Genomic DNA, 27,127 nt, shown 5'->3' with positions numbered 1-27,127 from the left:
GAAAGAAGAGAAGGGATAAAAAATGGAGGACTCAAACATCCAGGTGCCTCAAGCTTCCATCGCAGAAATGGGTCAAATGAGGGTGGCATGTAGGACTCAATCCACGGTTCTCATTTCCCACGAAACATAGTCTCCTTATCATTTTGCTGAGCTGTCACTTTTTCAAAGATCATCACTTGAGAAACCTGGGGATGGTCGGGGTTTTATGACTCTCGTAGCCCCCGTGAGGATGTGCAGAACTAGCATAAATTGAGTGTTAGTGCATTCCTCGGGCTACTGAAGCAGGAGAGCATTGTACAAATTTTTATTAAAAAAAAAAATGACCTGTGACTGTGTTTAACATTTGCTAGACCAGTGTTTCTTAACTCCAGTCCTCAAGGTGCCCCAGAAGGTCATGTTTCTAGGATTTCAATCAGATGAAATGGCTGTGGTAATTACTAAGGCAGTGAAACTGATCAAATCACCTGTGCAAAATAATGGAAGGTCTGAAAACATGCCCTGTTGGGGCGCCTTGAGGACTGGAGTTGAGAAACACTGTGCTAGACTCTGATCCAAAATCTATGGACTTTCGGGCAATCCCACCATATGTGTCTGAAGGATTCAATATCCTTCAGATGGTGAGGGGAGTGGATCGGAATTGCTTGTGAAATCCACAGGGGAACAAGGTACCAGCCAGCACGTTAGAGTAGCTTTTGTTCACATTTGATAACATTCTAGTCCAATCCATCTCCGAGGTGTGGTTTTCCAAGTCAGCATCCCATTTGGCCACATAGGAAGGAAGTGCAGTTGCTGTTGATAAGAAAAGCAAAGACTATACTATACTAGTGATATAAGGCCAGGACCTTCCGGTCTGTTTAAGAAGGCACCCTCAAAAGTGGTCAGGGGGGAGAGATCAGCAGCATGTGGAATACGCGGTTGCAAAAAAAATTTTCGATTTGGAGATACTGGAAAACAGCTCTAGCATCCAGCTTTGAGTGTTTGAAAAGGAAGAATATCCAAATAATATAGAAAATGAGTAACCAGATATAACCTACACCAAAGACATTTATGTTACTCAGAAGGCAAAATAAGTGCTGGGAGAAAGAAGGGGTTCCCCAATAAAGCAAGGGAGTATGGGGAGAAAACAATTTGTGTTTGATTTTCAAGTCTTCCCAGATCTTTAGACAAAATATTTACAGAAATAGATTTGCAGAGGTAGACCTCCAAGGAGACCCATAAAAGGAACCTTCCTAGGGGACTGCCAGTGTGCAAGCTGTGTAAGTTGAGCCACATGGTAATAGCAGTGTAAGAGGCAAGCCAAGGCCCCCAAAGTCTGGATCTGTAAAGAATGGATTTAGCAACAGAGCAAGGTAGCCTTCCAGGTGAACTGAAGAATACACCATTGGAGGGTGCAAACAATAGGAATGGATGGCCATTGGCAAGTTCCATGCAAAATACAAAAATTTTGCTAGCAGCATCATCTTCACAGCTGTAGTTCTACAAGGTCACAAGATCCCAGGAGGTGAGAAGGGAGGTCAAATAAGTGAACAGTTTTGGATAATTCGCCTGGTAAAGCACGTCGTAGGTTGGGGTAAGGTGGACTCTAGGTAGGGCAAGTAGGAAAAGGTCAGGGAAAAGGCAAAGGAGCTCAGAAGCTTCTCCACCATTGCCGTGGGCTTTGACTTTGCTTCACTGATGTCCAAGTTTGATAGATGACAAAAGCAAATCTACCGATTTTTCCCCACAGCTGTCCATAGGGCGAGTTATAACTGCACTTACTGTCAAAATGAAACAATGCATTATCTCCTAGCAGTCTGAAAAACTACTAGAACATGTGGAGAACTTTGGTGCGTAATGGATTTGCATTCATTTACAGAAAGAAAACTACAGATACAATTATTTATTAAAACATAAAGGGCAATAGTTATGAGATTTGCTGCTGCATGATTTAAATTCATATGTGACTTGCTATAGAATGTCACAATAAGACCTCCTCACCGCTGCCTTGCAAAAATGCGATTACTTATGATTACAAAATACCACAGTCATCCTTAAACGGATTTAACTTCGGCACCAACAAACTGCCCATGATCAACCATGGATAGTTACAGAGCAATGGGGGCTACTTACAGATATCAGCAAAAGCAATACGTCAGTTGTGTACTATGGGGTTCATTTACTAAAACTGGAGAGTGCAAAATCTGGTGCAGCTGTGCCTGGTAGCCAATCAGCTTCCAGGTTTTGTTGTCAAAGCTTACTTAAACAAGCTGAAGTTAGAAGCTGATTGGCTACCATGCACAGCTGCACCAGATTTTGCACTCTCCAGCTTTGATAAATCAACCCCCATGTGTAATTAAATCCTTATGCCGGGTACACATGGGCCGAATATTGGCAGACATCAGCCAATACAGTAGAGGCCTTCAGCCTGTGTGTACAGCTCTCTGTCTGACAGAAGCTTACCTCAAGACCGGCTTTTGTCAAACAGGCATGCTGGAAAACCAGCATTTGATCACCTTCTGATCAGAATCTGATCAGCGCTGGCAGCCAATAGTTGCGAGTGCAGACCTGTGTGTTCTGGCGGTCCCTCTGTCAAAACACAATAACACATGGGGGGAGACTGCTGTACTAACATCACTTGTGTCAATTTTTTCATTCAGCCTGCTGGGTTGAAGTAAAGAAAAACTTATTGTGTGTACCAGGCTTTAGTCAATGATCCCTCTATATGGCAAGGCTCAAGGACAGGGATGGTAAATACCTGTGAATCTGTCTTTTTATTGGGCATCTGAGTCGCCTGCTTCCACTGATTTATTAGCTGGACCAACATCTTCACAGCATTGTCTAAAAGAGTGGGGTGTACATCAGTTACCTCCCGCACAATAAAGTATACAAATCCAGAAAGAACATCCTCCCGCCAGTCAGGAAAATCAAGCATTAATGCCTGTAAGGTATTGAAAGCAAGCCCACGCAGCTCTTCATCCATATGAATTGTAAGCCTAGAGAGAGAAGGAACAGACATTTAACACAGTGAGCTTCACAGAGCATTATTAATCTCAGCACAGGAGAATGCCAACAGCTGTTTAAAAGGTTTCACATTCTAACAATATATTAATCATTTCTATGTTTCTGTGCTTCCCTTTCCTCCCCGATGCTGGGCCCACTAATTGAGTTGATGTGTAAGTAGTAAGGCATTTATTTATCCATTTATTATCTATTTATTTATTTTTAATTTATTCAATTTTTTATTTATTTTGAGATTATTATATATATAATTTTTTTCATAGATGAATTGCTGCATCAAACTCCTGATGAGTGGACCCTAGTGAGATCCACGAAACGCGTTGAGATCCATAGATGCTACAATACATTTACTCATTTACGGACCAATTGTGCATTTTGTTGTGATATCTTCATGACGCATTTTTGTATATCATAAATTTATAATAAATTATTAATTGTATTAATTGTATCCTAATTGTGCCTAGTCTGCAACCCACCTCATTTAAAGTCCCATGACCACTAATTTTTGTCTTTATATAGTAAAAATCAATACTCTGTTGTGGGAACTGCAATGTGCCAACAAACACAGAGCATTAGCAACTGACGAAACTCCCCCTGCTGTGCATATGACACACTACACTGGTGGCTAAGTCATCTACAAATTGGTACAAACACTTCTGATTTCAATCATTAGCAGTCTTGTACAAAAGAGCAAAATCATTTTCTGCTCCGTGAAGAATCTACAATTACACCAGTGCTGCATTTTTTAAAAGAGAACTTTCCACTGCACAAAACAACTGTGTGAATAGCCTCTGATAGAAGCTGCCATTCTTCAACACCTGTTTTAACAATAACATATGTAGTTACACGTGTTCATACAATGGAAATACTATTCTTGAACTATTGAGCTTGTGAATTGTTCCAACTGCAGAATTTGACAAAGGTTTGGTCTGATTGCTATGGGATACGGCTCATCATTGAAACATGTTAATTAAAAAAATGTACAAAGAAACTTTTTTTTTGTGTTTTAGGTACACAGATTTTCTTTTGCGTTTATTCTCCATGTAGGGTCGTTTCAAGAACTTTTTAATGCTCAGATCAGTGTACAGATCCTGTTGCAATGTAAAATGTCATTTGTCGCTATTCTCTACCAGTGCTAGGGTTTGAAACCAGGGAATGTTCCAGCTCACAAACAGGGCACTGAATGATTTTTACATGGAATTTCCATATTCAATAATTATTCTATAGAAAGTTATAGATTATAATTGAAATACAAAAAGGTATAGACAGGGATCAGCGGTCGGAGGCCCTGGAACCGGTCAACGGCTGTTCTTTAAATGTAACCCAAAGACTGTTCCATCTATATATATTATTGGGGGTTCATTGAACCCCACTTAAATTGTTTGTTCTTAGACTCTGCCCAGACCCATTGTGTGCGGGATGCAAGGGAGCTAATCGGGACCTGATGCATCTCCTTTGGCGGTGTCCAAAGACCATTGCTTTTGGACTGGCATAGTAAACACCATCAACAATGCTTATACTGGATGAGGTAATAACGGAAAAATATGTCAGAGAGGCGGTGTCCAGAGCACTGTTCCAAGCTCGAAAGCTGATCTTGCAACATTGGATCTCTCAAACCTCTCCAACTTTAGAGATGTGGTTAACAAATATGGGATTAACTTTGAGATTTTAGTGCTTGATATATCAGCATAGAGGCAAAACGACCCGGTTCAATAAGATCTGGGGATGCTGGCTAGCTACCCCTGGCTTGGCTCCATTAGACCTACTTCTTGATAGGCTATTGACGTAACATGGGAACTCACCCGCTCAGTGTGTCCTCACCCTTGGAGTGAGTGTAATTTAAAGTACTAGGGAATAGATATGATGAGAATGTCTTCCTAAACCATATCTAGGGATGCATACACTGTGAGATATAATGACTAATGGCATCTCAGGTTCAATCTGTTTTATAAACCTGCTTTGGCTATGTACAAGAACATTATTCTACTTTGTATTCTGTGAAGGCATTGTATAAATGTAATACTTCAGAATGTGCATTGTTTATTGTACTGTTAAAAGTTGTTAATAAACTTTATACTGATTTAAAAAAGAAATACAAAAGAATAGAAAAGTTATCAATCACAAACTGCAGCGAAGCATAGCAAATTTGAATTGAATTCCTAGGATGATACCTTGGGTACAAGGTCAACATCACTACTGTTGAGCAGACAAAACTACATGGGAGAATCTTGTCAATGATCTCAAGGCAGCTGGGACCACAGTCACCAAGAAAACAATTGGTAACACACTATGCCGTGCAGGACTGAAATCCTGCAGTGCCCGCAAGGTCCAGCATAACAATGACCCAAAACACATGGCCAAGGCAACAAAGGAGTGGCTCAAGAAGAAGCACATTAAGGTCCTGGAGTGGCCTAGCCAGTCTCTAGACCTTCATCCCATAGTATAATATGTGGAGGGAGCTAAAGGTTTGAGTTACCAAACGTCAGCCTTGAAACCTTAATGACTTGGAGAGGATCTGCAAAGAGGAGTGCGACAAAATCCCTCCCGAGATGTGTGCAAACCTGATGGCCAACTACAAGAAACGTCTGACCTCTGTGATTGCCAGTAAGGGTTTTGCCACCAAGTACTAAGCCATGTTTTGCAAAGGGGTCAAGTACTTATTTCCCTCATTAAAATGCAAATCAATTTATGACTTTTTGAAATGCGTTTTTCTGGATTTTTTTGTTGTTATTCTGTCTCTCACTGTTAAAATAAACCTACCATTAAAATTATAGACTGATCATTTACTTTGTCAGTGGGCAAAAGTACAAAATCAGCAGGAGATCAAATACTTTTTTACCTCACTGTATACTGACCAATTTTAAAGCCATTCATGTCCGGTCGCATTGATATCTCAATTGCCGGGTTCAGTACAGAGGAAAGATCTCCGACAACGGCTGCAGAGCCTATGTGGCGACTTCACCCATAGGCTTACTATTGGGCACCCGTTGTCCGCTGTCCTTCCTCTACACTGAGGCCTGTGTCAGGCCCCGTTTATGCAATTGGACTGGAGAGGCCTCAGAATAGGTAGGTATAGACATCTTTACTTTTTTAAGATAGATAGAATAGGTTTAGAATAGGGGTGAAGGTAGGTTTAGACTTTGACTGGAATTCTACTTTAAAGGGCTACTAAGTATTTAGGAACAAGGGCATAAGTATTAACTATTAGAATAAACACCTTTCTGATCCACCACCTGCACTGGTTCATTTAGCTAAATGAACCAATGCAGATACTGGTTCATACTTTCATATACTAAATTTTTACACTTGACACCAAAGATTCTCTTTAAGTGCTAAATAATGGAATTTTTATACTCATTGTAAAATTATTTTCCTGTGCCTGTTAACGAAAAATAACAGGCGTAGGAAAAGACAACATAAATGGTGACTGCCTCCCATTAAAAGAGGTGCCTGAAGGACCTTACGGCCAAATGAGACCTGGACAGCCACCTAGTAGAACTCAGAAAGCATGGGAAAAGACTTTCAGGTGGAAGCCTTGCACATCTGGGAAACAGTTCTTTGATGCTGAAACACCCAAAAGGCACTAACAGATCCTGTGCCTTGACAGGAAAGGGTGGAATCATAAGCTTGAACACCAGTTTATCTGAACCACTTAGAGATGGTGGAATGAAAAGCTGGTGCACCCTTATGGGAGAACAAACAGGGGGAGCTGCATGGAGGACTCCCTGTAAAAAGGTCTTAACCAAAGAATGAGAGAACAAAGATCTCTAAAACCAGATTGCAAAAGCAGAGCGCTAAACCTTAATAGTAAAGAGCCAAATGGTGGTCAAGACTCAGCTGTAAGAAGAGGATTCATCCCACATCCTATGTTGGAAGCCCTGAGACTCATAGCAGAGAAAGTATAGGTTTGATTGGGACAATCTGGAAGAGCCCATAAAGCATCCATTATGGATGCTTTATGGGCTGGTTAGAGTACCATATTCGCCTGGCCAATCCAGAGCAATGAGGATTATCGGGATAGCCTCCATCTCAATTTTGCGAAGCAGACAAGGAGGCAGTTTCGGGGGAGGAAAGGAATAGATCAGAATTCAATAAATCAAATGGAGCCACCAGACTATCCACTACTTCCACTAGAGCAGCCCTCTAGGGGGGTTGGTGGCGTGAGCACCGCCGGAAGGCGGGGTTGAATGGGAGCTGTTCTCCAAGCGATCACCTCCAGGGGAAGAGAGAGGAGAGGAATAGGTGAGCTGGCCGGATCAGAAAGCAGGGATTGCACGCTGTAACAGCTTACATTTGAATTGCTGTCTGATTGCGGTCCCACACAGCCCCACTCCCTGACAGACAGAACACATCACAGCATTGGACCGGCGTTCTGTCTGTCACAGGCGCTGGGTCAGGAGGCAGGGCTGTGTGTGATCGCAAGCGGACGGCAATTCTGATGTAAGCTGTTGTGGCAGGTAATCCCCGGCCGCCCTCTCTCTTCCTCTGCACTGGTCACGCTGCAATGATGGGCACAGGCGAGGCTGCAATGATGGGCACAGGTCACGCTGCACTGATGGGCATAGGTCACGCTGCACTGATGGGAACAGGTCACGCTGCAATGATGGGCACAGGCGAGGCTGCAATGATGGGCACAGGTCACGCTGCAATGAGGAGCACAGGTGAGGCTGCATTCGAGGGCACAGGTCACGATGCAATGATGGGCACAGGCGAGGCTGCAATGATGGGCAAATGTCACGCTGCAATGATGGGCACTGGTGAGGATGCAATGATGGGCACAGGTCACGCTGCAATGATGAGCACAGGTGAGGCTGCATTCGAGGGCACAGGTCACGCTGCAATGATGGGCACAGGCGAGGCTGCACTGATGGGCACTGGTCACGCTGCAATGATGGGCAGAATTCACGCTGCAATGATGGGCACAGGTCACGCTGCAATGATGGGCACAGGTCACGCTGCAATGATGGGCACAGGCGAGGCTGCAATGATGGGCACAGGTCATGCTGCAATGATGGGCACAGGTGAGGCTTCATTGGTGGGCACTGGTCACGCTGCAATGATGGGCACAGGTCACGTTGCATTGGTGGGCATAGGTCACGCTGCATTGATGGGCACAGGTCACGATGCAATGATGGGCACAGGTGATGCTGCAATGATGGGAACAGGTCACACTGCAATGATGGGCACTGGAGAGGATGCAATGATGGGCACAGGTCATGCTGCAATGATGAGCACAGGTGAGGCTGCATTTGAGGGCACAGGTCACGCTGCAATGATGGGCACAGGCGAGGCTGCACTGATGGGCACTGGTCATGCTGCCATGATGGGCACTGGTCATGCTGCAATGATGGGCAGAATTCACGCTGCATTGGTGGGCACAGGTCACCCTGCATTGATGGGCACAGGCGAGGCTGCAATGATGGGCACAGGCGAGGCTGCAATGATGGGCACAGGCGAGGCTGCAATGATGGGCACTGGTCACCCTGCAATGATGGCCACAGGTGAGGCTGCAATGATGGGCACAGGCGAGGCTGCACTGATGGGCGCTGGTCATGCTGCAATGATGGGCACTGGTCATGCTGCAATGATGGGCAGAATTCACGCTGCATTGGTGGGCACAGGTCACGCTGCATTGATGGGCACAGGCGAGGCTGCAATGATGGGCACAGGTGAGGCTGCATTGGTAGGCACTGGTCACGCTGCAATGATGGCCACAGGGGAGGCTGCAATGATGGGCACAGGCGAGGCTGCACTGATGGGCACAGGCGAGGCTGCAATGATGGGCACAGGCGAGGCTGCAATGATGGGCACAGGCGAGGCTGCATTGGTAGGCACTGGTCACAGGTGAGGCCTGGCTAGTAGCTCAGGACTTGAAATTTTGAGGCCTGCACTAGAGGATCCCTGTACCTCGAAACAACCTTGCTAAATTTGTTGTTGAACCTGGAAGCCAGAGGGTCCACATACAGAGTTCCCTACCTGTGACACGGGTCCTGAAACACCTCTGGGTGTAGGGACCACTCTCCTGAGTCCAGATGTTGCCAGCTGTTGTAGTGTGCTTGCCAGTTGTCCATGACTGAGATGAAAATGGTGGACAATGCTGAAATGTGAAGTTCTGATCAGGACAAGATCTGCTCTACCTCTCCTACAGTGACAAGACTTCTGGTTGTATTGTAAAGGTCTGACGTGAAATTGGGCAAATGGAACTGCCTTGAAGTGAAATTGGGCAAATGGAATGGCCTTGAAGTGAAATTGGGCAAATGGAACAGCCTCGAAGTGAAATTGGGCAAATGGAACTGCCTTGAAGAAGGTTACCACACAAGAGAAAAGTAGAGAATCCAACAACTCCTGAACTGACTGAAATGTTTACAGTTGGGATCAGAGTTTGCTCAGTCCGATCAGCCTACTCACAGAATGAATCATTAAAGCAAGCACTGAGGCAATGCCAACAGCTCTGGACCTAGAAAGTGCTCCAAGGTTATAGGAAAAATATAGCCACAGCTTTTTTAGCTGTAGTTCTCTTGAGGGTCACAGAAGAACATTTGTTTTGTTCTCCTGTGACCAAGAGTAAGCTTATAATGAGCAAAATCCCACTATCGGCTAATTGGGCAGAGCTGCCTGATTGACAGGTTGCTATGCCTTTAAACACATGGCTGAGAGCTGAAGCAAGCCCTACCCATCTCCTTACCGCCCTGGTGCTCCAGTGAGTGCTGAAGAAGAAGAGCGGAAAGCGGTGACTGATATTCACTGCGCTCCCTTCAGAGTACACAGAGTTTAGTGATCAGCGGTCATGTGATCGCTCAGTCAGAACTGGCGTGGGACAGTTACATCCTCACACAGATGCTGCAGCATTGAGGTGTGGATGTATGTTTATGTTTATCTTATAATCCGAAACGTCTCCTTTAACTGGTTACCAAAATGGGGACTAAAAAGTGCCCTAGGCAAAGCAGGTCACTTCCAGTTCAGCACTGCAATGTCTAGCCTGGACTGGCCTACAGTTTTTTGTTTGCCAGTGTCCTGGTAGGTAGCAGTTTAACCAAAAGTTTAAGACCTTAAAAGGATGAGAAAGAAAAAAACATTTACAATAACAAGCAAAAAGCATCTGCATGTGATGAACCAAGTTATAGAAGAAACTTTACCTTGCTAGCAATTCGATGAGATCAGCCCTGCTCATACCATCAGGGATAAGCCTTGGAATAGCAGCAATGCATGTCCTAAACAAGTCAATCTTGGGTTTCCTTTCACCTCTGTATTAAAAGAGCAACAAGAAATCAACAGAAACGTAAAAAAAAACACATGTACTACATATTTCTTCTAATGTATGTTCTCTTCCATTTTGCTATTATGTTTCAGAACAGTAAAAACCTCTTTACATAACTTAAGTCTTAATTAGGAACTTGTAGGCTTATTCTATAAGGCAGCGTTAAAAAGGCAATAATGTAGTGCAATAAACAACTAGATATTTCATCAATTTCCATCAGTAAGAACTACAAACCGAAAGATCATTTCGCTCATATAAAATCTTTTTATTCATTGCTCCATAAATCTAAACAACAATTCAGGATTTACCATGCAGCAATTTTTCAATTACTGTTCTTTGTACCTTTAGCAGAGTTGGCCCTAATGCCAACGAACTATTCAAAATTATTGCCATTCTGGACTTTTTGGCATATCTAGATGGTCACTGCTATTTGTACCAACTTTGCAGAAATATTTATTGAGAAAGCAACATAAAAAATTTAAATCAAAAATGTGTTTTAATTTTATGAACAAGTTATTATTCTTGGGGGTTCTGTGGACCTGCAAGGTAGTATTGTGTGAACAAGTTTAAATATGTTGACTAAGCCGCAAAATGCTCCTAGATATTTTTTTTTTTTTAAACTGGCAATGGTTTAAATTAAGCTTGTTAGCATTTACTAACGCATTAAGTCCCTAAAAACCTGTTGAAAAAGTGTAAAAATAAAATTTTCTCCAGAGGGATTTCTTTGACTCCGTGCAGGACACCAGTTAATAATAAGGTGCCTTAAAGCTAATTTCCAGGCACCCTGATCTTAATAGCAGTAGACAAGCTACAAGGTAGCTTCCCCTGCTGTGTGGTTTAAATTATGCTTTCTGTTATCAGCAGAAAAGTCTGCATTCTACGTGTTGCTATTCTACCAGTTGCAGCCAACATCAGCTTAAGCTGGCCATAGACGGTTCAAATCTTGCCTAGTTCAGCAGGAACTGGACAAGATTTGAATCATGTATGGGCAGGCTGAATGTACCCAAGTTGATCGATCAACAAACTTGGAAACAACCAGCCTGCCAGATTTTACATGCGATTATTGCTAGTGGCTGTTATAGCCGCTAGCATTAATCACTGTGTTCTCTCGGCGGGGAAAACAATGGCTCCAAGGGAGCATTTAACTCCACTGGCCTTAGATTGACACATGCACTGGTGTCAAAACCTGTGTAAGCTCGCTAAGGCTGCGCTTGCTTCATCCCGGAGGTGGTGTCATGACATAGCGTATTTCATGATTGAAATTAGCCTATACTTGCCACTCCTTCCCCTTTAACTGATAGAGGGCATCTGTGTGAATTTAGTGTGAATGTAAAGGCTGCTTTAGAATGTGAAATGCAGGAAAATGCATTTTCTGCAGAAAAAAGTAACATTATGTAGGAGTGTTGTAGAGGTGTACGATGGACCTCTTCTAACCCTGAAGCAGTGTACAGTACAAGGAGGCCTAAACAAGTCATGTGGCCGCTACTTTGATGGAAAAAAAAAAAGGTATGTAAAGTAAAATAACAGTTTTTAGTGAACAATGTCTGCTCTGCGGTCATGGAACATAGCATTTGCTTTGTTTTTGACACTGCAATTTAGCTCTAAAAATATAATCTCTCTTTTTACAAAATAAACTAAAATGTAATCTTTCTTGTTTTGACTGGATTTGGATGCCTTTAGGCACTTTTTCCACTTTTATAGGGGCTTAAATAAATAAAGAATTTATTTATTTATTTTTACAAAACTCAATATTATTTTATAATGCAGATTAGGTCAGTAGGTCTATGCCATACTCTACCCAACATCAGAAGGATTATTTCCATGCCCATCAGCTGTGCTATATCATTAAAACAATTTGCATGTAACTATTAATTCTTTTTTTTTTCCAGAAAGGGTTAAAGACACACACATATTTTTATATATATATATATATATATATATATATATATATATATATATATATATATATTTTTATATATATATATATATATATATATATATATAATTTTTTTCCCCCAGAGGTTTAGCTATAAATAGTGCCTGCTGGATCTCTTTGGTAACCAAACCATACAGGGCATCAATAGCTGTGTGGGTACAGTCCTGAAAGCTTAGCAAACACAGATTACAGCTCATTTAAACACACTATGCAATGTCAGGCAGACTGCACCCCAGAATGATGCTCTCTAATCCTCTACTTTCTCAAAACACATGCTTTCAAGCTAATTACCAGCACTGAGCAGCTTTATCTGGTACAGTAATTGCTAGCAAACATAAGCTTCTAGGATCATTATTGATCACTGGGTTTAAGCACATCAAACATTCAAACAGCTCACTTCTGCAAGAAAACAAAGTGAAAATAGAGGCATTATCTACTTATACATACGTGATCATATCCTCAGGCTCTTTATTAGACATCTGCACACTTGTCATGCACATTGGCCTCCCAACTTCTTTGTCCAGATGCCTTAGTATGCTGTCCAATGCTTTACGGACTTGAGGGTAGTAAACAGACATGCCTGCACAGGAATGGCAACAAAGTATTCAAATAAAATGTTGGAGAATTGGTGCATATATACTATTAAACTATAAATTCTACATAAGCCACATAAACAATGAAAAAACACTCATGTGGCAAAAAAGGAGATTAAATTGGTAAATTGTGGGAATAATTAATATCATTACAATGTATGTAAAACCAAAACTTTTATTTCACTAAGAAGATAGAAGGGTATTTCCGCAACCGTCTTTATGAAGTAAAAGCAACCTCAACTTGCTCCATCAGAAGCCCCGCTGCCAATGCCCCCATGGGAGCACCTTCATAATTAAGCCCCGGGGGGCAGGTGAAATGCATTGGAAGTGTGAATTCTGATGGAATGGGCTGAGGCTGCTTTTTCTTCATAAAGACATGGTCGGATAGGTGTGTGGCTGCTAGAATACCCTTCTATCTTCATAGTGTATCCTGAGTCTAGACTCCCAGACTTCACCTATCGGCTTCCACCTCACTGGACTTTGGATGCCTGAGCGGGAGCCCCCAAGCTTATATTTGTTTTGTTTATTTACTGCTGGACAGAGTGCAGAAGAATTTAAACCTGACACTTTTTTTGCTGCTGTGTGTATATCCCTGCTGGGAAGACTTCATTCAACCATACTGAAAGTAAAAGAAAGTCGAAAATGTTGAGGTGTGACCGAAACAGGAACTGAGGAGTAAGGTTTCAATGGGGAAATTTGTTTCAGTGACAGCTGTCCAATAGGAGAATTCCCTCACTTTGAAGGAGTTTCCCTCTCACTTTTTGTTGCATATACATGACAGGAAGTAAAGGAAGAAGAATCTAACAACAACCATGGAAGTTGAACATCTTATTTAATTAATAAATTGCTCTGAGCATGTTAACTCTTTTAGGTAATTACTGCATGCCCCAGGATTCCTCACCTCTGCTGAACACTGCAAATAGTTAGGAAAAATGCATAGGTTGCAAATTTCTTGGGCACCTTCCTTTTACAACAATAAAATCCCATGGAGACATATGGCTGCACTATCTCTTTCTATAGGGATTTCAGGTTTTATGCACGTGTTCTGGGGCTGGTACAGTTCGGGGAAAAAAGTATTTGACCCCCTGTTGATTTTGTACATTTGGCCACTGACAAAGACATGATCAATCTATAATTTTAATGGTAGGTTTAATTTTAACAGTGAGAGACAGAAAAATCCAGAATAACGCATTTCAAAAAAGTTATAAATTGATTTGCATTTGAATGAGTGAAAGAAGCATTTGATCACTTTGAAAACATGACATGTACTTCGTGGCAAAACCCTTGTTGGCAATCACAGAGGTCAGACATTTCTTGTAGGTGGTCACCAGGTTTGCACACATCTCGGGAGGGATTTTGTCCCACTCCTCTTTGAAGATCCTCTCCAAGTCCTTAAGGTTTTGAGGCTGACGTTTGGTAACTCGAACCTTCAGCTCCCTCCACATATTTTATATGGGATTAAGGTTTAGAGATTGGCTAGGCCACTCCAGAACCTTAATGTCCTTCTTGAGCCACTCCTTGGTTGCCTTGGCCATGTGTTTTGGCTCATTGTCATGCTGGAATACTCATCTATGATCCATTTTCATTGCCCTGGCTGAGGGAAGGAGGTTCTCACCCAAGATTTGATGGTACATGGCCCCGTCCATCGACCCTTTGATGCAGTGAAGTTGTCCTGTCCCCTTAGCATAAAAACACCCCCAAAGCATAACGTTTCCATCTCCATGTTTGACGATGAGGATGGTGTTCTTGGGGTCATAGGCAGCATTCCTCCTCCTCCAAACACGGCGAGTTGAGTTGATGCCAAAGAGCTAGATTTTGGTCTCTTCTGACCACAACACTTTCACCCAGTTCTCCTCTGAATCATTCAGATGTTCATTAGCAAATTTCAGATGGGCCTGTACATGTGCTTTCTTGAGCAGGGGGACCTTGCGGGCGCTACAGGATTTCAGTCCTTCACGGCGTAGTGTGTTACCAATTGTTTTCTTGGTGACTATGGTTCCAGCTGCCTTGAGATCATCGACAAGATTCTCCTGTGTAGTTCTGGGCTGATTCCTCACCATTCTCATGATCATTGAAACTCCACGAGGTGAGATCTTGCATGGAGCCCCAGACCAAGGGAGATTGAGTTATTTTGTGTTTCTTCCATTTGCCAATAATCGCACCAACTGTTGTCCCCCTCTCACCAAGCTGCTTGGTGATGGTCTTGCAGCCCATTTTAGCCTTGTGTAGGTCTACAATCTTGTCCCTGACATCCTTGGACAGCTCTTTGGTATTGGTCATGGTGGAGAAATTGGAATCTGATTGATTGATTGCTTCTGTGGACAGGTGTCTTTTTTTTTACAGGTAACAAGCTGAGATTAGGAGCACTCCCTTTAAGAGAGTGCTCCTAATCTCAGCTTGTTATCTGTATAGAAGACACCTGGGAGCCAGAAATATTGCTGTTTGATAGGGGATCAAATACTTATTTCACTCATTAAAATGCAAATCAATTTATAACTTTTTTGAAATTGTTTTTTCTGGATATTTTTGTTGTTATTCTGTCTCTCACTGTTAAAATAAACCTACCATTAAAATTATAGACTGATCATTTCTTTGTCAGTGAGCCAACGTACAAAATCAGCAGGGAATCAAATACTTTTTCCCTCAGCGTATATTGGGGAACACCATGTTGCAGTAATTTGTGGTAAAATGCCTCATTTGTAATTACATACCAATGCATGCTCCAAAAAGCAGCTGTGTTAAGCTGGCCATACATAGCTCAGGTTTTTTCGTTCAGCCGATGCGCCAAACAAATTTCCTTATCCACACTTTTGAGGTGGAATGTAGGAATTCTACCTACTGGCTGCAGTGCGGATCGAACTGAAGTTTTCCATCAAGCCCGATTACGAGCAGTCATCACTAGATTGATTGCTCTCAAACAGACCCGGTCATAGATGGATCGAAGACTTAACGGAAGGATCACCAGGTGAAAATAAAAGAAAAAGCCTAAAAAAGAAAACTAATGCAGCCTTCAGATCCATGAATTGGTAAAGTACCATATAATTAAAGTTTGCTTTTGGGTTCAATACTGCCTTAATTCCAAGCGAATATAAGACAATGAAGACAAACCTATGCATTTTGCTTCTTCATCTGTGAGTGTTTTATTTAGAAAGATTTTCTTGACACGCAAAGTGTTTCCTGAGGGAAGAACAACTCCAGTTGTGGGCATGGGGGGCTCCCCATCTTTCTGCTGCAAGCTGTCTGCTATGACAAGGAAGACTCTGAGACCAATATTCATCCTCTAGAAGACAAGCAGATAAAAAAAGCATGAATACCCAGAATAGAATTGTGAACTGACAAACCTTAGAGAAGAGCTTATTCCACTCTGCCAGAACTGCAGCATCACAAAAAAATACCATCAAGCCGACTGGCAGAAATGGCTGCTCTCACCATTAAGATGGCCAGTCATAGAATTTAATAAAATGGACTCACTTTAATTTCTCTACTCTGAGCCATTTGTATTTAACTATTGACAGAATTATAACTGAACTATAAAACACTTCACTACACACACTGGCCAATACACCAAGAGTAGGCTACTGTAATTGCTAAAGTCGCTAAAGACATGCCAAAATGCATATCAGATTTTTTATCTGGGTCCTCTCCTGCAAATTATGTTCTTTGGGCACCCCTCTTACTGAGCAAGTTTACAAAGCATTTTCAAATTCCCAAGGTATAAATTGAAAATAAAAATCATACTGCTGGATATCACTCAACAAATAGAGTAAGGCTGGCCACGAATGGAGCGAATTTCTTTCCTGCAACCACAGGTAGGGGGAAGCTGTCTCTGCCGGGAGAAGGCAGTGATTATTGCTAGCGGCTATAGCAGCAGTAAAACCAGGCATGCCGGTTGTACCCAAGTTGATCGATCGATCGAACAGCTTGGTACATTCAGCCTTCCCACACATGGTTCAAATCTCGGTCAGTTCCTGCTGAACTGGCCGAGATGCCATCAAAATAAAATAAAATATCCAGATAAACACATGCATTAATAGTTATATTTTGTCTTATAAAAAAACAAGAATTAAATGTATTTATTGTGACTTGCCTCTTTCAATCCACTGTACAGCAGAACTACAGCAGAAGACTGTTAGAATGAGGGGCAGCACTATGATTTTCAGGCAAACTACATGTACATATCCAAATGTGCTGATAGCAGCAAACCAAAGTAAGCAGAGGATGAGCTTATCAGTGAGCAGCTGTTATGTCACTACTTTTTTCCCCAATCACAATTGGATGTGACCTATCTACAACTGTTCAACTACAAGTGAACAAAAGTCAGGTCACCACCCTAGCTCTGCTACCTGGCAGGGGCCAAGTAAACATCAGAACTAGAGAGAAAGTAATACAGATCTTATGTTAGGTAAAACAGTTCTCGTGTATTTCAACCCTGTAATTTTCCCTTTGACTGGCTTTCAGCTTAAAAATAACTTGCTGGAGTGGTGGAAGGTTGATAAATAAAGGAAAAAATATATAAATGCAATACAACTGTAAGTATTTACCTCTGGGTTGATTGTAAATGTTTTTGAAGATTTTCCAACACTCAGAAGATCAAATATTATTTCTTTCATTGCAAAATCTAAACGTTCCTATATAAAAAAAGAATGAAAACACAAAACATCTTAGCAATAACGGAGGAGCGAAACCTGAAAAAACACAGCTTACAGTGATTTTAATACCATTTTAAAAAGGCTTAAGTTTAATACATTATATATATATATATATATATATATATATATATATATATATATATATATATATATATATATATATATATATATATATATATATGAGTATAGCAGGAGGAAGCAGCGAGATGTGACATCGGGACTGCAGAAGCTCTGGCAAGTGCTCTACCACTACACCACCAGGGCAGAGGTAGGCGAGCTGGGCATTATGTGTAAAAAATAAATGTATCCAAGAGCAATGAATGATTGATTTTGTGTTTGCTGGCCCACCACTAAACCATCAGGGCAGAGGCACAGCAAATATGTTTTTTCCTAACAGAACCTAACTGGCATCACGTAATTTGCTAATTTTTATAAACATTACCCACTAGATTATTTATATATAATACACAAGTCATCTTACCTGAGCAATGAACTGAATAATCTTGACAAATATATTAAGAGGGGTGTCACGGGGCACAACGCTACGGGAGCCCTTGGGGAAAAGTGCGGATACGATGCTCATAAGGCGGCTGAAAAAATAATAATACCAAATTTAACTTTTATGGTGGTCACAAAGTCATATAAAACAAAAACATAGTAATAAAAGAATACACTGGAGTTTCTGTAGCTCAGGAAACATAAGTATGTGCCCCCGCTGAACCCGTGATTTGCAGCTTCAAAGTGATCTTTAAAAGCAAGCCTTTTCAGGTCCAGACACATGATTAGTGGGGTTTGCCTACAGACTAAGGTCCTTACATATAGGCTGGGATTGCAGGAAGCCTTCTAAGGTTCTGAACCATGATTGGTAGGAATTGCTGACAGCCTTCTAAGGTCGTGACTCATGGTTGGTGGGGATTGCTTACAGTCTTCTAAGGTTCTGAACCATGAATGGTGGGAATTGCTGACATCCTCATAAGGTCTCAACTCCTTGTTGGTGGTGATTGCTTACAGTCTCCCAAGGGTCTGATGCTGACATCCTTTTAAGGTCCTGACCCATGGTTGGTAAGAACTTCTTACAACCTACTAAGGATCTGATGCATGATTGGTGGGAATAACCAACAGCCTATTAAAAACCTGGCATGTGTCATTAGTGAGCACAGGTTGTTGCTGATTTTTTATGATTCCCACTTCTTCCAATTATTGTAACCATTTAATGCAATAGAGATTTTTGTCTTTATAAAAGTAAACTGTCATTGCCTTGGAAACTGGTATCATTAAAATGTCAGGCTCCAAACAGATCAGCTTACTGGGAACAGGAACTTGTACAAGTAGACTTATGACAGGAGGAGGCCACAAGAGCTCATGGCTCAAGTTGTTTTTTAGACCCCATCTGTACCTTTTGTGACTATTTAATTGGCTTGTGCAATTTTATAGAATGTAAAATGACATCAGCGTTCACAGCTATTCTAAAATGTTACAATCTTTCCAAAAGAAACATCACAAATTCAGAAAATTGCACTGCTAGAACCTGACATTGCATATACTGTCAGTAATTTACTGACTAAACTAAGCCCCTTAGGCAGATTCCTAATAAGACCATCTCTATAAATGGCCTACCATTGTGTAATTAACTGCTGCAAAGTTCCCAGCCTTCCACTATCCAATATGTGAAACCTGTCACATCGATCCAAATAGAGGCTAATTGTTAACAGAGTAAGACAGGCTGGCAATAAAGTCCAAATTACTTTCTCACATGACATACACCAGCAGCTGACATAAAATAAAACAGATCTTAGACACAATTTACTAGCAATGTAAGAAAAATACATTGACAAGTATAGACTTGAAAGGGCACAAGAAGCTAGAGGGAGCAGCAAGGGATGAAATGTAACTTTAATGCTTGGTCACAGCTTGAGATCCTGGTGTTTTCCTTCTGTGCTTAACAATACAGATGATTTTAACATCAGCCACATACTGTAATGAGACTAATTAGCTTTATTTATGTTACCGGCATTAACAGCAGCACATCGTAGACACATTCACTTGATAAGAAACCAAACCCAGGACTTTATACTATGAGATATCTAGTAGCATGTGGTTAATAGCGATTAGCAACATTGATTACATTTCTATTTTAACAGTGACTGAAGCACGCACTTATTTCACGGTCTAAGAGGGAAACAAAGCTGCTAATATGGAAATTTAGACATGCCTTCTTGTCATACAATGGTGCAGCAGACCACAAAGACAGCTAAACAGTCTCTGTGAAGGACAGGATAACAATGTATTTAAAGCTCAACTCTGAGCAAATAAATTAACACCAACTCAGGCAGGTATATGTTCCTTAAAAAGAATGTTGTGTATTTTTAAAAGCAAATAATAGAGTAGGTATCTAAAATTGATCTGGTATCAGCATTTTGCAATCCCCTGTACAACAGAGCTCAGAGGGAGAGGAAGAAGCAGCACACTGAGCTAATCAATTGTGCTGCAGTGTTCATGTGCTAACAAGAAACATGCTGAGCTGATTAGCGGGATGAGCTCACCATTCTACTTATTCCCCTTCACTGTCCAGTCACAGGATAGATCAAAGTCAGGTCACCAAACAGGTTTTGCTGTCAGGTAGGACTGTGTAAATATGAGAACTGAGTGGGCATAAAAAGAAATCCTTTGGTAGGTAAAACAGCAGTAACTGCATTGGTCTACTGAGCTGTTTGTCTGGAGTTCAACTTTAACATAAGACACATTGTATTCCCCCAAACTATTTTTATAAGTGTATTTAGACTTTTCCACAGCAATCACATACGTGTTCTTAGGGCCAGTTTTTACCAGAATTCAGTGTGGGAAATCCCCACACTGCGCAGAATGCGCTGCACTTGTACCCCAAATGCAGGTCGCTAACACAGAGCGTTTAATTGCACCAGATCACATGGTACAGTAGCATGCTATCTGATGGCTATGCAGTTTTTAACCACTTCAAACACCAGACACTTTCACCTCATGACAATTACTCAGTCATGTAACACTGTACCCAAATTTAATTTTTTAGAGCTTTATTTTGCTGGTATTTAATCACCACTGGGTTTTACATTATAAATAATTGGAATTTCGCGCTTAGGTGTAGGCTGGGCTTGCTGCCTCCCCAAAAAAACTCCACAAATTAAGTCAGGTGCTTTAAACAAATTATAAAGAGGAAAGTGTGCTGCCTTCCAGCTAATAATAAACAGATCCTAGATTCTGAATAAACTAATAATAATGTGATATGTGCAAGTAACAGTTGAAAATATACGTATCCCAAAATTAATTAATCAAACGCCAACTGCTGATGACCTTAAGAAAAACACGATAAATTATGAATAAGTGTTCAGTAGCAGAAGGCTACATGTGAATTACCTTCTGAAGGCAAAAGTGTACTGTGTGAATGAAATCATGTGAATATATAACCAATGCAAATATAAAAAAAACAAAAAATTGTTGATAATAAAATGACAAAAAATAAGTCCAATGCTAAGACCAATGTCTCTCAAGGAGCTGTTTGCAAGTAATTCCTTAGTGAGAATTCTCAAAGTGACTTGTGCAGGATACCAAAGTGACTTTTGCATACACTTTATCACAGCTTCCGTGCCAAAAAAGTGAAGTGACTTTCGTGCTCTCCTCTCGGTTCTACACTCACCAGATCCCTGTACCCCTACAAGGGTGAAAGACATGTAGTCAGGTCTGTCTTTGGTCCTGGTGTTCTGGTAACCAATACGGCTGCCTCCTCCGTGGAGTTGTTAGGTAGTGGGGTATCCTCATGTAATAGGGTATAAAGAACGGGCACTCGTAGTGTAAATGCGAGCAAGTAAATTTATTGTTAAAATTAAATGTAAAAGAAGGGCATTCCAATTGCCCGATTAATCAAAAATGTCCTGTGGTCTGGACCGCGTGCATTCCACAGACCGGATTACAGAAACTGGAAGTCCAGGAAGTGACATGAATGCGTACCAAGCATCTTGGTACACCTCACGACTATTATAGTGAGCAGTAGTGCCAGCACAACCCCTTTCAATTAGCTGTATCAGTAGTGTTTGCTGAAGAATTTATTTGATGAAAGTGTCACCATAACTTATATATGAAATTCATCACAGTTAGTTTGGTAGTAGTTAATCAATGTGGTACATAGGTGATAAACATCGCGGGAAGATGGACTACCCGCGCCCCCTACTGGTCGAAATTAGTAATATATTTTGTAATGCACATCTGCTCACTATATTACCAAGCAGATATTATCTAGTAAAATTTATAAAAGTAAAATCAATTAATGTCTTTCAAATCATGGAAATTGAGAAAGCAGAATAAAAGGGGAATTATAATATGGAATATAAGTCACAAGATATATAATAAAAATACATTAATATAAAATAAAATTTAAATTAAATTAAAAATGAATTAATCTGAGAGTGACAAAACAAAATGTTTAATTGGTTAAAGTGCATGCAAACCACTAAACTCCAGACCAACCAACAATGGAGATCATCCTTAAAAGGTTATAGAATGTAAAAGATGAAAACAATTCCACATAGTCTCAATTTAGGAATATTGGACAGGAAGTAAGAGGGTGGGAAGCGGGAAAATAGTTCAACATAAATGGGAAGTGCGAGAAATTAGATACAAAAAACAGTTGAGGTCGATATCAATATTAACCACTTCAATACCGCCCATAGTCATAGGACATCCGCAGGAGGGATCTCCCATCCTGGGCAGACGTCATATGACGTCCTCGGCTTCCCGGCCGCCTGGGGGGCGCGCGTGCCCGCCGAGTCACTCGGGAGTCAATGTGCGTGCCACGATGTCCGCCGAGCACCCGCGATTGCCGGTAACAGAGCCGGGACGTGGATCTGTGTGTGTAAACACACAGATCCACGTCCTGTCAGGTGACAGGAGACCGATCATGTGTTCTCAGTACAGAGGAACACTGATCAGTCTCCTCCCCATGGGAGTCCCCTCCCCCTACAGTTAGAATCACTCCCTAGGAAACACATTTAACCCCTTGATTGCCCCCTAGTGTTAACCTCTTCCCTGCCAGTGACATTTATACAGTAACCAGTCCATTTTAATAGTACCGATCGCTGTATAAATGTGAATAGTCCCAAAATAGTGTCAAAAGTGTCCGATCTGTCCGCCGCAATGTCACAGTCAGGATAAAAATTGCAGATCGCCACCATTACTAGTAAAAAAAAAAAAAAAAAAACGAATAAAAATGCTATAAATCTATCCCCTATTTTGTAGACGCTATAAATTTTGCGCAAACCAATCAATATACGCTTATTGCGATATTTTTAACCAAAAATATGTAGAAGAATACATATCGGCCTAAACTGAGGAAAAAAATTGTTTTTTTTTTTTAAATTGGATATTTATTATAGCAAAACGTAAAAAATATTGTGTTTTTTCAAACTTGTCACTCTTCTTTTGTTTATAGCGCAAGAAATAAAAACCGCAGAGGTGGTCAAATACCACCAAAAGAAAGCTCTATTTGTGTGGGGGGAAAAATTTTTAAAAATTTCATTTGGGTACAGTGTTGCATGACGGCGCAATTGTCATTCAAAGGGCGACAGCGCTGAAAACTGAAAATTGGCCTGGGCAGGAAGGGGGTGAAAATGCCCTGTATTGAAGTGGTTAAGGCCTCCGGGCGCTAAAGACCCCAATCTGTATATCCATTTAGTCTTGTTCTGTGACACCCTTATCTTTTTATTGTCATCCCTCCAATGATCTTTAATTTGGTCTATTCTATAAAAAATCAATCCTGTGGGGTCACTTTGGTGTACCTCCTTAAAATGTCTTGAGAGGTTATGTTTGGGGAAACCTTTTCTTATGTTATGTTCCCTAATCCTCACAAAAAGTGGACTGGTGGTTCTGCCTACATACTGTAAGTGGCAAGGGCACTTAATAACGTAAGTGACATGTGTGTTGTTACATGTAATAAGTTCTCTTAGTTCAATAACGTAAGTGATGTGTGCTGTTACATGTAATAAGTTCTCTTATTTGGTATTCATTTTTATTGGCCCTGGACCTAAAAGACTCTTTTCCTTGGTTGTTTTTTGCTTACTTCTGACACCTACAAAATCCTTTCAACTCTGAAAATATTTTGGACAGTTTTTGGAGGGTCAATGACATTGTGGACCAGATGGTTCCTGAAATTGGGAGCTCTTTTATACACGAACCTGGGTTTTTTAGGAAGGATCTCGGATAGAATTCTGTCCGATTTCAGAATAGGCCAATATTTCCTAATGATATGCTCAATTGACTGGTATTGCGTATTGAAGCCAGTTTTAAAGGCCACATCAGTATAATATTCAACATTCATGTTCTTCTTCATTAATAGTGTGTTTCTGTTCCCATTCATTACTTCAGTTTTTTAGTTTAACTAAAGTCTTCTTTTGGTATCCTTTATCTTGAAATTTCTTAATCAGCATGTCAGCTTGCATATCAAAATCTTCAGAAGTACAACAGTTTCTTTGTAACCTCATTAGTTGGCCTTTGGGGATATTCCCTTTCCACTTGGGGTGGTGGCAGCTTGAGGTTGGTATATAGCCGTTGCGATTCGTTGGTTTATAAAAAGTTCTAGTGTATAGCTCATTTTCGCTCTTGAATATTTGTAAGTCCAGATAATCTATCTGCTGCTGGTCCCAGCTTCCAGGAAAGGAAATCCCATATTTATTTTGGTGCATCTCATTGAGCAATTTCTTAAATTTCCTATTAATTTCTTAAAATTTCTTAGTTTCTGCTGTGCCTGCCCATAGAATAATAACGTCATCTTTATATCTCCAGTAGAATTTTATATCAGGTCTTTTCTTTCCATAGATATATCTTATCTCCCACATGTTCATAAAAAGGTTGGAAACACTGGGGGCATAGCGTGTCCCCATAGCCACACCTTTAGTCTGAACATAATAATTTTTCTTGTACCAGAAGTAGTTACTTTCCATGGCCATTTTGAGCCCTTCAAGAATAAACACAATCTGTTCCTTTCTAGGTTCTGCATTTTACATGTAATGCCTTTTCAACTCCCTCCAGACCGTCTTTCTATACTATACTGGTGTACAGTGAGTTAACATCTATAGTAGCAAGGAGACACTTCTCAGCGCCTGTGACATTTTGAAGTTCTGTTATTAATTGCGTATTGTCCCTAAGATATGACTTCCCTTTTAGTACCAAGGGTTTTAAATATTGATCAAGATACTCCCCTAGTCTGGAGAAAAGCAAATGAATTCCGCTGATAATACTGCTGATAATACCACCTCTTTCTTCTTTCCTATATCCTTAATGAGTTTCCATATATATTTCTATTTTTAGATTCTTTCCTTTCTAATTTCTTTAGAACACTTTCTACCATTTTCTTGAAAGCTCCCAGGCATTGACTGCCAGGTACTTTCGGATTAAAAATAGAATTATTTCTAAGAGTGGGATAGATAAAACTCTGTGAATTCTGGTGGTATCTTGTCTCCATTAATTACAAAATGCTTTTTTAGATTCAATTTCCTCATAAACTTCTGTAGAGCGATAAAGACCTCAAATTTATCTATGTTCTTTTCAGGAGCGAACTTGAGGCCTAAATCCAAAATTCTCATTTCCTCTTCTGAAATGCTAACATCACTCAAATTAAAAATCCCATCTCTTAATATTCCCTTCTTTTTCTTCTTCCCTCCTCGTTTTCCTCTTGTCGGTTTCCTCTTTCTGTAACTCTCTGTTTGTCCCAGTTCCCTGTCTTGAATGGATGGGCCAACAATCAAGACAGGGAACTGGGACAAACAGAGTTACAGAAAGAGGAAACTGACAAGGGGAAAACAAGGAGGGAAGAAGAAAAAGGAGAAGGGAATATTAGGAGATGGGATTTTTAATTCGAGTGATGTTAGCTTTTCACAAGAAAAAATGAGAATTTTGGATTTAGGCTTCAAGTTCTATGATATTCATATTGGGATAGATTTTTATGTTTTTTATTATATTATGGTGATATTAGCTTTTATTTTCTCTCATTAGAATTTTTGTCATCATATACCCACTGTTCACTATACATTATTTAGTGCAGTTATTTTCCTTTTTATTTGTCTTCATGTGTGTATATGTCACATTTTAGCTGCAGCTTACTTTTAGATAGATTTTTTGTTTAGAGCGCAGTATTTTCCATATAATTTACTTGCACATATCACATTATTAGTTTATTCAGAATCTAGGATCTGTTTATTAGCTGGAAGGCAGTGCCACTTTCCTCTTTACAGTATATTGGGTTTTACATTGCCATAAATAAAGTGTACATTTTGTACACTTCAAATAAATTCTGTACAAAATAAAAAAAATGTGACGTGCCGAATCGTGCACCACACTGCTTCCTTCCACAGCCTGCAATGGAGAGCTGGTGAAGCAATAAAGCACTCGGGCAGGTCTCCGTTGTAGTGTGAATGTAGCCTTATTTGGACTGCTGCAGGACTTGCCTTATATAAATCAGAAAACTTACTTTACTTTCTAGCCACCATGCAAAACATATGCTTATTTAGAACACTCACCTATGTGTTACATTGTTGCTTTCACATTTTATCCGAATAACATAAACCCACAACAATCTGTACAGAGATTCCAGTGCAACTCGAGACATTTTGGGGTCTTTATTCTGAAGAAAAAAAAAAAAAAAAAAAGGTCAATTACATTGTCAATGTGCAAGTGCACATTTCAAAACATTTGATTGGTGAGCTTTATTAGTGATGGACAAATCTGTAAACTCAAATCTGAAAAAAAAAAGTGTTCGTTATGGTTTTGTTTCGTCTTAATATGATTAAAGGGAACATTTACAGCATTTTCAGTAAGCACATATTATTTATTGCAGTTTATCTTAAAGTGATTACTGTATTGACTTTCACAATTATGAAGGTTTGCTCTTCTAAGTTTTAGATTAGATAGATTAGTAACTCTGAATAAAACTGCATTTCCTCAGCGTCCTACTGAGGGAATCTGTCATGTGAGAATTGTGGAAGTTGTCACTGTCAATTCCTGGGCTGTCATGTTGATGTTTCAAAGTTTTGGCTTCAATGGTGACGGGAGTCACTGACCCAGAACAAATATAGAGAAAAACCTGATACTTTTTACTGACACTCAAATATTGCATGCTCCAGGTATGTGATCTAAAAGTGCTGCAGTCAGACACAGCCAGGTATCCGGGGAAGGGGCTGGGAATGTTCCTTTTTGTGGAGGCACAATGAGCTGTTCAGCCACAAAAAACCATGGTCATCAGGGCAGCATAGGACCGTGTGGCCTTCCAGCCATGAGTTCATCTATGGCTGTATAGGTTGTCCCATTTCACCCATGAATGTCAGATATGAACATGAAATAACAACCATATTTTACACTAGAGTATCACCCACTGCAACCAAATTTCATTTTTGAGAATATTTTTCATCTCGCAGCAAAAAGTGTGAAGTTGAGATATAGAATTTTGCAGATCACTACAGATAAAACAGATGTTTCTTATATATCCACTGTTAATTATCAGCATAGCACACCATCAAGAAAAGGCAAGACGTTCATATTTATCATCATATATATGATAAAGCATTATAGTATAATCTGTAACCTCGGGCACATTAGAGTTTCAGATAGCCAAACATGCACAATAACGCACTTGTTGCAGGGTACTCGCAGGTATTTCAAAGAGAATCTAGCAAAG

The 27,127-nt window shown here is 40.5% G+C and overlaps 1 protein-coding gene across 7 annotated transcripts in view; it reads right to left on the bottom strand.

Annotated features, from left to right (window-relative positions):
* FRYL (FRY like transcription coactivator) overlaps positions 1 to 27,127 on the bottom strand; it is a 460,530-nt gene that overhangs the window by 101,828 nt on the left and 331,575 nt on the right. For all 7 annotated transcript variants that reach the window (XM_073608470.1, XM_073608466.1, XM_073608467.1 and 4 more), the window contains 7 exons: positions 25,974 to 26,077; positions 17,915 to 18,023; positions 17,326 to 17,412; positions 15,893 to 16,064; positions 12,639 to 12,771; positions 10,134 to 10,241; positions 2,735 to 2,972 (listed from right to left, as the gene is read on the bottom strand). In XM_073608470.1, coding sequence (XP_073464571.1) covers positions 2,735 to 2,972; positions 10,134 to 10,241; positions 12,639 to 12,771; positions 15,893 to 16,064; positions 17,326 to 17,412; positions 17,915 to 18,023; positions 25,974 to 26,077 — 951 coding nt within the window. The remainder of the gene's footprint in view (positions 1 to 2,734; positions 2,973 to 10,133; positions 10,242 to 12,638; positions 12,772 to 15,892; positions 16,065 to 17,325; positions 17,413 to 17,914; positions 18,024 to 25,973; positions 26,078 to 27,127) is intronic.

This window comes from Aquarana catesbeiana, linkage group LG01 (genome assembly GCF_042186555.1).
Source record: "Aquarana catesbeiana isolate 2022-GZ linkage group LG01, ASM4218655v1, whole genome shotgun sequence".
Taxonomy (NCBI): Eukaryota; Metazoa; Chordata; class Amphibia; order Anura; family Ranidae; genus Aquarana; species Aquarana catesbeiana.
The sequence above is the reverse complement of the archived record's forward strand: the minus strand, read 5'-3'. Positions and strand labels throughout refer to the sequence as shown.